Source organism: Pteropus alecto, unplaced genomic scaffold, assembly GCF_000325575.1.
Source record: "Pteropus alecto unplaced genomic scaffold, ASM32557v1 scaffold259, whole genome shotgun sequence".
NCBI lineage: Eukaryota > Metazoa > Chordata > Mammalia > Chiroptera > Pteropodidae > Pteropus > Pteropus alecto.
In genome coordinates this window covers 1,039,728-1,052,621 of record NW_006442492.1, presented here as the reverse complement: position 1 = coordinate 1,052,621, position 12,894 = coordinate 1,039,728, and the positions used below count along the sequence as shown (strand labels likewise).

General features: G+C 53.9%; 1 protein-coding gene across 1 annotated transcript; it reads right to left on the bottom strand.

The window, feature by feature from the left end:
- Window positions 1–14: 14 nt before the first annotated feature.
- TMEM119 (transmembrane protein 119) lies at window positions 15–5,917 on the bottom strand. The gene is made up of 2 exons (XM_006922170.3): window positions 5,838–5,917; window positions 15–1,554 (listed from the first exon to the last, which is right to left on the bottom strand). The coding sequence occupies exon 2, from the start codon at window positions 1,547–1,549 to the stop codon at window positions 704–706; it is 846 nt and encodes a 281-aa protein (XP_006922232.1). The 5' UTR covers window positions 1,550–1,554; window positions 5,838–5,917; the 3' UTR covers window positions 15–703.
- Between the last annotated feature and the right edge of the window lie 6,977 nt (window positions 5,918–12,894).

Sequence of the window (12,894 nt, the reverse complement as noted above, 5' to 3'; positions counted from 1 at the left end):
ATTTTATGGTCAAAAGGAGTTCGAGAAAGGCTAAGTGAAATGGGGGGGGCCTTTACTATAGCACTTGTCTGAGTCCCGGGCTGCTCTAAGGGAGTCACGGGGAATCAAAAGGAATGTTTCTTCAACTCACTGGACTCCAAAATCTTTTTTGACAGAGTACCTTAGGGAACCCAGTTTGGGAAATGCTCATTTAAGGACCTGTTGTGACCACATGCAAGGGCCTCTCACAGAAACGTCCTGATTAACCAGGCCCCTTCCAGTGGCAGCTCTAACCACACCAACCCCAGGTGCTTCTGCACCTCTCATTCAACCTCTCCCCAAATCCCTCCTTATTCTGTTTTTCTTTTCTACCTCGATGGAGAAGCGCGCACGATGGCACTGTCACGAGGGACCTGAGAAGTGTTTCCCAATCGACGTGGCTATAATGGGGATACGTCGCCAGCCCCGCCTGCCCAGAGGAGCTGTGCTCTGAAATGCCGCCCTTTGGGGCTGCGGGAGCAAATGTTCTAGAACTTGGTGAGATTCCTGGGGTGGGCCAGAGACCAGTATCTCTGCCCACTGTAGGATCAGGACACGATGGGATCTGCAGCTGCGGGTGGTTGAGGAGGGGGCATCAGGGAGCCTTAAGGGCCAGGGGCCTTTCTATGCCCAGGGAAGGGACCACTGGGTATCCAACAGTCAGGGCCACAGCCCTGGAGGCCTGTTAGACGCTGGGGCTGATACTGCCACAAGCACAGGGGCTTTCGGGGGGGCCAGCTGGACCTTCAGCTTCCTGGGATAATGAGGGAGCTGCTTCTGGCTCCCCTGGGCCTTCGCCAGCCCCCACAGCCCCCTCCACCACCGCCAAGCACGGGTCCTCCGCAACCTCCGCTCTCTCCACCGAGACCCCACGGCCCTCTGCCTCCCGGTCCGCCTCCTGGCTTCCCTTCTCCTCTTCTTCCGACTTGCCCTCCGTCACCCTGGCTCCGTTGCCACTGCTCGAGGCCACCCTGGCGGGAGACTTGAGATTCTGCGTGGCGGCGAGGATGTCAGCCTGCAGCTGCTGGGAGGAGTCCAGGGCCTCCTCGGGCCGGCCATCGGGATCCTTGTCGGGGACCTCGCTGAAGGCCTGGGGACCCCCAGCCCGGTCATTCTGGTCCACGTACTTCTTCTTGGGGAAGGATGACGGATAGTAGGCCGAGGCCTTGTGCTTCTGGCGGGTGATGAGGGCGGCGCACACGATGAACATGAGCAGAAACACCAGGGAGCCCACCACAGCGATGAGCATCACGTACTGGCGGAAGAAGTCCACGATGCCGTCCAGGAAGTTGGTGGGGGGCTTGGGGCCCGCCAGGAGCGTGGGCTGGGGCCCCACCGACGTGGGGCTGAGGGCAGGGGTCCCAGGTGGCGGGAGGCTCGGGGAGGAGGCCGATGAGTCCTCGGCTTCCCCACTGCCCCCCATGTCCTCCAGAGGGGCGGCCTGCAGGGGCACAGAGTGGGCGACCATGGGCAGGGCCCTCGAGAGCAGCAGCAGAGACACGATGAGGCTGGGAGCCGCTGCAGAAATCATGCTGCCTGTGGGAAAGCGAGGCAGGAGGGAGGTCAGGGTGCCACTCGAGGGTCTCAGGGGACCCCCAAAGGAGGTGCAGGGAACATGGAATGTGTTCTAGCAAGTCGCTTCTCTCCCCCAGGCCTGAACCTCCCCACCGTACAATGGACCCCTGTTCCTTCTAAGATGGAGTTCACACCTGGACAGCCCCCACCCCCCCAACTTCTCTCCGAGGTCCTGGAAGGCAAGGGCTTAATCTTATTTATCTCAGTATCCTCAGGTCTGGTATACAGTAAGTGTGCCATAAATGTATCCTGTCTGACTTGACTGAATTTAATAACTTACTCTTTTAATGCTTTCCACATGCCAGACACTATTTTAAGTTTCTTACATGGACTCTTGAGAACTACTCAATGGGGGAGTCACTATTATTAGCCCTATTTTCCAGGTGTGGAAACTGAGGCTCAGTGGGGTTCAGTGACTTGCCAAGGAAGAGCTGGAGTCTGAATCTTGGCACCAAGGGAGAAAAGGTGGTAGGGCTGAAATAAGTGAAAACCTCAGTAACTATAAGCTGACCCCTACACCTATGGGGAGCCCTCCCCAGCAGCCCCCAGCCTCTCTATGATTCCATTCCCCTCTCCAGAAGGTTCTTGGGTTTGGAAGCCTATAGACTCTCTGAGCTCAGCAGAAGGCCTGCATGCCAGGACCATGCTGGGAGCATCTGCCCCATGGCTAACCTTCACCTAAAGGCTCAAAGAAGGACCTGGAGGCCACAGGAGAAACCCCTCACACCTGAGACGAAGCTGGAGCCTGCCAGAACCTGAGTCCTACGGCCACCACTAAACCGGAACCAAATGACTCTGCACCTCCCTCTCCTGTTGGAAGGCTGCTACCAACATGAACCCCCAGACCCTCTGTGTCCCAGACTTCCTGGCTAAATAATAAATTCCCCATGGGCCAGGTTTACAAAGGCATGAGGCCAGCTCCAGGCACGAGAGAGTGAGAGAGACAGAGAGAGAGAGAGAGAGAGAGCGAGAGAGCGAGCTCTTGGAGTCACACAGAAGAAGGTTCAAATCCTAGCTCTGACACTTACCATCTGTGTGTCCATGGGCAAATCACTGTCCATGGATTTAGAAGCCCAGCTTCTAAAACACTAACTCTCCCAGCCAGCCTGAGTGAGGCTGGGCACTCGGATAAACCCAGGGACCCCTTTCTGTGCCCCCCAGGACAACCCCTGAAAATCCCACCTGACCCAGTGGAGGGCCCAGGCTCCTGACACTGGGTGAGGCTAGAAGCTCCAAGATGGAAAAGCCTTAGGGTGCCCTGTCTGAGGACCTCTCTCAGGAGACTGAAATGGGGAGGCGGAGTCCCAGAGAAGGCAATGGACGGGCAAAAGCAAAGCCACACAGCAAGTTTCTGAGCTGGAGGAGGAAGTTAGGCTCCCAACACTTTGACTGCAGGTCCCCTTGAATGCCCAGGCTTCAAGCCCTGATCCATAAAACAAGCAACAGTACCAATCTCGTGGTGATTTGGGGATTCAGGAGATGAGGTAGGAATGATGCTCAGCCATTGAATGGCTTGTTCTAAGTGACCTAGGGCCTTCCAATTGTCATTGACCGAAATTAATTGTACTGATATGAATTTGGATAAACCGGCTCAGGTGGCGGGGGGAGGTAATTCCAGGACATAAAAAAAAGCAACACTACTCAGGGGTTCATTTTAAATGAACCGGTCATTCTGTACTTTTATCACGAGTCACTAATCTGAGCCCTTTGGTGGATGCAATCCTACAGAATCCTACAGAAGCCAGTGCTATCATTGTCTCCATTTTTCAGATGAGGAAACTGAGGTTCAGAGATGGACAGTGATTTGCCCATGGACACACAGATGATAAGTGTGAGAGCTAGAATTTGAACCTTCTTCTGTGTGACTCCAAAAGCGCTCTCTCTCTCTCTCTCTCTCTCTCTCTCTCTCTCTCGTGCCTGGAGCTGGCCTCATGCCCCCTGGTTGACATCTCAACTAAAACAAAGATCTGAAGATACTACATGAACTTGCCTTCCCGGCCCCTTGACTTTCTGGCACTAGCTGGCAAAGGTTCCTACAGACAGCTTTTATCCTAGAGTCTTTGTCTCATCAGTCCCCACCCTGCCTTCCTCTTCCAGTCAAGTCCCAGGAGAGACCTCTCATGGTGGCAGCTGAAGCTTCTCACCACAGATCAAAACTACAGGCCAGTGGTGGCCGAAGACCAGGGGACTTTCCCCAGGGGCTGACTATGATGTTCCGTCACTGAATTCTGCAGGCAGTGGAGTGGTGAGGCTGGTCAGGCTGGATTCGAATCCTGACTCCATCTCAGTCTAGCTCCACCATCTGGCCCCTCTGGGCCTCACCTTTTCCATCCGTAAATTGGGGGCACAAGGTGAAGAGGTGACCACAAGTCTTGCCTGGCACAGAGTAGCCGTTCACCAAGGAAAGATGGCATTCAGGAATGGCCAGATTCCTCCCCCGGCAGAGCCCTAGGGTCAGCCAGCATTTCACACAAAGGCCACAAATGACCGTCCTCACCTGACATGTACATTTGCTCATTGTCCCCCCACCCTCCATGAACAGATTAACTTTTTTACCTTGTTGGGTGAAATCTCCTCGGCACTGACTACTGAGGAACCCAGAACTACACACACACGCGTGCACACACGCACTCTCATACGCATGTGCACAGCTGAGAGCTAGATTGAGGAAAGGGCTCCCTCTCCCTGAAGCCTTAGGGTCAAGGAGCAGAGGATGAAGAAAGAGGCCCCACAAACTATCTCTGGCTCTTAAAGGCCGAGACCCCAGCTCAACCCCAGAGTATGAGGAGCAAAGTGTGAGAAGCCAGCCAGGCCTTGCAGGAAATGGCTGTGTGACTCTGCACAATGAGCCCCATTGCCTCTCTGGGCTTCACTAGTGGGCTTCACTTTCCCATCGAGCCTGGACAGCTCGGAAATGGTCATCTGTCCATCAGCTGACCCACCTCCTCCTACCTGGGTCCTAAATTTTTCCAAGACTCAGAAACTCACAGGCCATTAGGAGCTGGGTTCAGGACAATGCATCTCGTTTTACCCAGAGGAAACTCGGTCAAGACCAAGAATGGCTTGCTTAGGGCCCACAGCTAGTCATGGTGGAGGCCCGAACTGAAGGGCCACTTAGAATAGCCCACCAGATGTCACTTTCCAGCTCTGTGTCCTGGAGCCAGGCATGTCACTTCTCTGGGCCTCAGTTTCCACATCTGTACAATGGAACTAAGGGCCACCTCCCTGGACTATTGTCAGGACAAGGAATAGCAGTACCTGGCACGTAGTAGGTGTCAATTAGTAGGTGTCAATTAGTAGGTGCCACATGATCAACCAGGCCACCCAGCTTGGAGTAGGGCCTCTCTTTAGAGCCCATCTCGCTCAGTTTATTGTTTTAAAATGTGATGGCCCCAGTCGAGGTCAGGAATATGCAGGCGATGAGAATCCAACCCTAAGGCCGAGGTACCCCAAGACCAAAGTCCGAGGGGCCAGAGCAGCTGCTCCACCCCCACCCAGAGACTGGTAAGCAAAGGGGGAAGGGCGACCCACAAAAACCTGGCTTCAATTAGTGGCGTTTGGGGGAGGAGGGTCTGGCTGAAGCACTGCACCCCCTATTCTGGGGCAGCCGAGGACAGAGACTGGGGCCCCTCGGAGGGGAGGCCTGGGGACGGACACGGGGCTCAAGGGTTCAAAACCTACACACACATACACACACACACACACACACAGCAGCAGAAGCAGCAGTGGCGGCGGCGGCAGCGCGGATCCACAATACATTTACGGACACACAACACCCAGACACCCCAGAGAGCTCACGCAGCCCACCCGCACATACACAGAGAACACACATGGACACAAAACGGGCTGATTCTCAGACAACACGTGTACATACACGGCCCCTTGTCACACCATGAACCTCCCCCAAGACAGGGCAGTCCCAGTCCACACCACCCTCCCGCTAACCCTGGGAGCAACTACCCTGGTGTCCACTTTCAAGAACAACACATCCCCCTATCGCCAGGCCACAATGGCACACACACAGCACTCCGGCCAGCAAGCAGCTCACGGGGCACATAGGAGGCACACACACATTCGGACCCCCTCACCCTTAGCACAGATCACACCCGTACACAGCATCCAGCACACCCTCATAACTCACACACACTTAGAGATATCCCCCAAAGGGCTCCTGCTGGTTCCCAGTCCCTAAACTCCAAAACATCCCAGGCTTCCCGGACAGACGAGAGGACCCCAGGACTCACCAGTCCCTCTGCACGTACACAGGCCTGGTGCTCCCGCCAGGTGGAGCGAGAGAGAGTCGGTGTGGTGCCCGGCGCGCTCTGGGCTGGCCGCCCCACCCTCCTCCCGCCCCCTCCCTCCCTCGCTGGCTGCGGGGCCAGCTTGATTTCATTAAGGGGTTTGGGGTGGGGACAGGGGATGGGCGGGGCTGCACTGGGCCACACACATCCCCTCTCGCTCACCCTCCCGCAGGCGCCCCCTCCACACTCCAGGGAAGCCCAGATGGGGTACTTCCTCCCTAACTGCAAGTCCCCAGGGCTGGCTGGGGCAGACGGGGCTGACCCAGAGTGTCCCGCCGCAAAACAGAGAGCTGGGGTCCTTCCCTCCTTCCAAAGAAGACAGGTCAGGGAGGTTCAGAGGCCCCCTGGAAGTGAGAAGGAAAATTCCCCGTCCTTGGTTCCAGCTGTGACTCAGGTTTTCCATAGAGGCTGGGGGTACAGAGTGGGAGCTGGGGTGTGGGGGGGCGGGGAGAGCGTGAGCGGAGGCCTGACGGAGGCCCGGGGCTGGCGCGGGGAGCGAGTTTTGGCACTCACTGTCTAGCCCTGTCAGGCCCTCCCCTCCTCCAGGCCTCAGTTTCCCCATTCGCAGGGCCGGACAGAGAGCCTCCTGGGCTACCCCTGGCTCTGAATTTCTGAGATCAGTGGCCTCACAGTACCCCAAATGGAGGGACTACAGCAGGAGCCGTGGTCCTATTTCGCAGATGGGGAAAGCGAGGTGGGGTAAGTGCAAGTGGCTCGACCAGGGAACCGAGGTAAGTCGGGTGTGGCCCTGGAACAGGCCCTCTGGCTCACCCAAGGAATCCAGAGAGTCAGTGGCCCCTTGCATTCATTCATTCATGCACTCATTCATTCATTCACTCATTCACCAAGTTAGTTTTATAAATGTCTTAACAAACTCTATAGTGCACCAGGCACTGTGCCAAGCAGGTTTCAGAGTTAAACCAGACACAACCCAACACTCACAGAGCTTGCAGACTTCCAGGGAGAAGGACATTACTTTTTTACAAAACAGAAATGGGTCTGTGGCAGGAGAGAGGCCAGACCAAGGGCTTGGGGGAGGAGGGAGGGGTACCCAAGGCAAAGAGAGATCCACTAGAGAAAGAGGCAGAGAAGTGGCCCTAGAAGATGTGGCCGTGAACTAGCAGGGTCTGAACAAGAGGAGCCCCTGGGGAGGCATCCCAGGTGGAAGGACCAGCACGGATAAAGCAGAGGGGCTGGGAATGCCACACATGGACTAGGCACAGTACGTAAATTCGGCTGGAGCAAGAAGTGAACAAAAGGGAGGAGCAGGTAATGAAGGCTGGGGAAGTCAGCAGGAGCTGATGTCGTTCATCCAACCTAAGGCAAGGTCCCATTCTGCGACCCTCCTTTGGGGGCAGAGAAGCCCCTACAAGGAGCCCCAGACCCAGAGGCAGACAGACCGGGGTTTAAATCCTGCCTCCACCATTTCCTGCCCCACACAGACCCTCTGTTTGGTCATCTTTAAGAAGACAAGGTTCACAAGGCTGCTGGGAAAAATCAGAGGCAATGAACGGCGTGAGTGTGCTGGGCAACATGAAAGCACTGGCCAGAGTCCAAGTGTATGAGTTTCCAAATGCTGCTGTAACAAATTACCACACACATAATGGCTTCAAACAATACACATTTAGTCCTGGCAGCCAGAAGTCAGCAATGGGTCTCACTGGGTTAAAATCAAGGTGTCGGTAGGGCTGCCTTCCTCCTGGTATCTTCAGGGGGGAGGAATCTGTTTCTTTGCCTTTTCAAGCTTCTAGAAGCCACCTGCATTCCTCTGCTGATAGGGCTCTTCCTCATCTCCACAGCTGGCTGCAGTGGGCTGAGTCCTTGTCATGCCGCCGGCTCTCTGGTTCTCTCTTCCAATCCCTTTCCCACTTTTAGGAACCCTTGTGATGACACTGGGCCCAACCAGATAATCCAGGATAATTTCCCCATCTAAAAGCCTTAATTTACTCACATCTGCAAATGGCTTTTGCCATGTCAGGTGACAGACCTATTCATGTTCTCAGGTTTCAGAGACAGGGATGTGGACTTCTCCAGGGGAGGGGCATTATTCTGTCTCCCACACTGTGGTTGAATATTATTACTTGTTTCCTGGGGAGCTAGAATCATCCACCCTCCAAAGCACTTGGGTCCCTCTCCCCACAGAGCCTGCCACTGTGCGGGTGGTAAGTGCTCGAGGAGATATGAATGAATAAACAAAGACCATTTGACAGATGTAGAAACTGAGGTTCACAGCAGCATGACCTGTAGGGAATTAGAGCCCTTTCTTCTTCACCAGCCCTGTGTTTTATCTGAAAATGAAACTGCCAAGTCTGTGACCCTCCATCCCCCACAGTGGGATCCCTGTACTACTCCCGTCTGCTCCATTAAAGGGCTATCAGACCATGTCGACGGACACACGCACACAAAGACACATGTGCTCTCCTTCACCCAAACATCCCAACTCACTATCTGAGGACTGTACAGCAACGACGTCAGTCACCAATGGGAGGAAAAAGGATCCCTGAGTTCCAGCCCCAGCTTGCACATCAATTGTGGGTGGCGGGGCAAATCACTGCCCCTCTCTGGGCCACGGCTAAATGTCGGGTTGGACTAGATGTCTGCCACAAGCCTTCCAGCACCAAGTTTCCAACACTCTAAACTTCTACATTTCATTCATTCTACAATTATTTTTTTGAGCATTCACTTTATATCCAGCCCAGTCAGGCCCTGGGAGTTAGTGATGAACAAACATAGGCACAGCGCTTATGGAGTAGAGGGGAGACCTGCAATAAGTAAACAAACAAGTAAATATCAAACTGCAAACTGAGCTAAGAAGTGGGATGGGAGAGTTCAGGAACTGTGGGGGGCTAGTCTGGAGGTCCAGTCTGGTCCTGAAGCTCATGGGGGCCTCCATGAGGAGGGGATAGTAGAGCTGCTCATGAGGATAAGAAGGAGGTATTCAGGGGGAAAAGAGAATTCCTAGCGGTGAGCACAGCACGTGCAAAAGCCCTGAGGTAGGTGGGAACCCAGCACCTTCAGAGCAGTTCCTGAAGATGATTATTATCGAGTAAGAGAAGATGAGCCAGGTCCATGGGGACCAGGAGCTTTGCCTGTTTTGTGCACTGGCATAACTCCAGGATCTAGAGCAGTGCCTAGAACAAAGTAGCTACTCAATAAATACTGTTGATGTGTGAATGACCGACTTCCACTGTTGCATTCCCAGGTTTTGACAACCTAATGAATGCTCTGAGAGTTTGCTCCATCCATAACTCATCCATCCCGAGGGTCTCACATTCCACATTCTCCAGTTCCAGGACCTTTTGTGTCGCCTGGCCCGGATGAGCCCCATGGCTTGTACTGCCATGGCTCCAAGGGGGTATGGGCAGGCCTGTGACATGGAGCGGGCTGGGACACTTGTTTGTAGCCTGTAATTTCAGAGGCAATGAGCAATGGGCTCTCTGCCCAACCTTGAAGCCATGCAGAGGCCCCACCCTGCACCCACCATGCAATTAGCAGCCACGACCCCCACCCTGCTGAGTAGCCATGGCCAAAAAAGCGGGGAGGATGAGGGCAAAACCCACTTGCTTCGAGTCTCTACCAGGGTCCTCCCCAGTTGAGCCTGGGACAGGCTGCCTGGCCCACCACAGCCCCCAGCTCCAGCCTCTCATGTGCTCAGAACCCATTCTAATTACACAGCTTCTGGGATCACTGGGGCCTGCGTTCTGGGAAAAAATAGCCCAAACCTTTCATGTGGCTAGAGAGGCCAGGGCTGCGGCCCCACAAGCCTGGCATTCAGAGGGACACACATGGAGCGGCCTCCTGTTGGGTGCTCCAAGGAGGCAGAACGGGCCTCATCCAGGCAGGCCAGAGCTCTAGGTGTGCTGTGAAACCTCTCGGGGCTTCAGTTTCCCCATGTGTAAACTCGAGATGCTCACTTATTTCCCAGCTCTTCCCCAGTCGAGCACTGATATGTGCCAGGCACCATGCCAGGCACGGAGAGAGTGATAAACAAGACAGACACTGCCACACGTTCGCTCAGACCGTTCCCTCTGACAGAAGCACCATCTTCCACTCTCCACCCCCCACCGTCTAACCAACCCCTGTGCATCTTGTGGCTCAGTCATCACTGCCTCCAGGAAGCCCTTCCTGAACCCCAGCCTCTGGGGAGGGAGATCAGTCGCTTCCTTGATGCTCCTGCAACCCCAGGCTCTCCACTCAGAGCGCAGAGCACCCTGGGCTGTAAGGGCCTATTTACCTGTGTCTCTGTCAGCACCAGCACCTGAAACACAGTAGTGCTCAGTAAATGCCCATCCCCTGGCTGAACGACTCTCATCCAAACTGCCCATGTTACAGATGGGGAAACCAAGGCACAGGGTGGGGTTAAGATGACATTATTTTTGCTCTGCACCGGCTCCTGTGTGGAAACAGGAGAGACCAGTTTCCTGACTCAGGGACCTTCCAGTAGCGGCAATACACGAGAAACAAATCAACTGGCAAATTGGGAAGATAACCCAGCATTGCGAAATGCTATCAAGGAGATAAAAAGGATAAGGAGACAGGAAGTAGTTTGGAAGGGGTGAGGGCAGATGCTTAGGCAGCTGTGTTAGCAATCGTGGTCAGAAACGGCCTTTCCAAAGAGGTGTCTGAACTGATGCCTCTAGAAGAAGAGGAACCAGACACTCAAAAAGCAGGAGGAAGAGCTTCCTGGGCCACGTGAACAGCAAGTGAAAAGGCCCTGAAGTGAGAAAGGGCCTAGCATCAGGCCTCCTCCAGGGAAATTCGACCAGGTGCTGATCTGTTCTCACCAGGGAGTAGTTAGAGCTTTGAAACTGGGAGATTTATATTAGCTCCTGGCTCAGCCCCTCATGCACTGTGGGACCCAAGTCTCAGTTTCTCTTCCTGTACCAGGAAGGGTCAGCAGAGGCTCCTCCGAGCTCTGTCATTTTGTGATTCTAAGTAAGTTTTCCACCTGTTTTCATTCGTTTGCCTACCCCAGCAAACAACCAGATGCTCGCTCACTACTCATGGGAGAGAAAAACAGCACAGCCACTTTGGAACCCAGTCTGGCGGTTTTCATAAAGTTAACCAGGCACTTCCCGGATGACCCAACAATCTCACTCCCAGGTCTTTACTGAAGAGAAATAAAAACACAAATCCACAGAAACGCAAAAAATGTACATAGATGCTTTATCCATACCAGAAAAACAAACAAACAAACAAACAAAAAACTGGAAACAACCCCAATGTCTACCCACAGAAGACTGGATGAACAGACTGCGGTATGTCCAGTTAGTGGAACACTTCTCAGCAGTGAAAGGAAGAGATGTGAGACCTACAACAATTTGAGTGAATCTCATAGACACCCCGAGTGAAAGAACCAGACCCAAGGGAACACACACTGGGTGATTCCATTTACATCATTCTAGAACAAAAGCAAAACGAAGCTATGAGGACAGAAGTCCGAAAAGCAGTCACCCTTGGTGGGTATTGACTGGAAAGAGGCACAAGAGAGACTTCTGGGGTGAAAATGCACAGTATCTAGACCTGGCTGGTGGTTACATGGACACATATGGAAACATCTGGCTGCACACTTTGGCTGTGTGTGTGCTTTCTGGAGGTTACGACACCATTAAAAACTTTCTAAAAAAAAAAAAAATGAATCCTGCATCCCTTTCTTTTGGGGGGCGTGGGGGCGTGCAGAGCCAGTAGATCTCTGGCTTCCTGTGACGGTGGTGGCCTGGCCAGCTGCACACTGCCTTGTAAACATTTACATTCCCTGGGGCCCCATGCAAGGGGCCCAACATTAGCCCAACATGGAAGCCATCGCGGAGAGTGGGAATGTAAACACACACGGCCACACCGCCGACCTGGCCTCAGTCTCCTGCTCTGCCAACTGCCTCCTGCCCCCTGGATCCCCTTGGGTAGATCGCTCCCCAGGAGCCCCTACTGCTCACCCACCCCTGCTCCAACTCCACCCCCGCCCCCAAAACAAGAAGGAATTCTGCACTGGTGAAGCTTCTGGACTTCCTTTGCAAGACTGTTGGAAATGGGAGACCTCTCCCTATTTTTGAGAAGGGAGCTGGCTAAGAGTGAGAATTGGGGAGGGATCGAAGCTGAACTTCAGGGCCCTGAGTCACCCAAACACTCAGTAGTCATCTCTCATTTCTCCTGCTCTCTACTCTCTCACTCTGCTTTCCCTCTCTCTCTCTCTCTCTCTCTCTCTCTCTCTCTCTGTCTCTCTCTCTGTCTCTCTCCTCTCTCTCTCCTCTCTCCCTCTCTCCTTCTGTCAGCAGGTACTTATTGAACACATACTATGTGCCAGACACTTCCTAAGCACTGGGGCTACAGAAAAGAACAACACAGATGAAAACCTCTGTCCTATGGAGCTCGCATTCTAGTAGGACAAGGAAGACAATTAAAAGGATAACTTAATTATGTATATACGGTGGGACAGATGGTGGCAAATGGTATGGAAAAAAACTAAAGCAGGGAAAGGGTGACATTCAAGGATGATCAGAGCATTCCAGGCGGAGGGAAGAGCCAGTGCAAAGGTCCTGAGACAGAGAGTACCTGGCATTTTCAAGGAGTGGAAAAGAGATGCATCTGGTATGGCTGGAACAGAGTGAGAGAAGGGACAGTGGGGGGATATGAAGCCAGAGGGCACCAAGGCACGGACGCACGGGGACTCTGCAGGCATTTGCAGGGGTACAGCTTTCACTACGAGTGAAGGAAGCCAGTTGTGGTCCCCTGCACGTGCGAAACCCTTCACCACTTCTCCCCTCTGTGCATTAAGCCCCTGTTCTCTTCATGCCCCATCCGCACACACACATGCACCCTTCCTCTTGAGGACCTTGACCAAGAGATGCCTCTGGATCCCATCCCTAGAGAAAAGAAGGGACTCCATATAAATCTTCCACAAAGGCCATACAGATCCCCAGCCCAGACCACCAGCTTCTGACTCAGCGGGGACCAGAGAGTTGGCTGCTGGGGGCTCCTGAAGAACCACTTCTTCCTGGAAGCT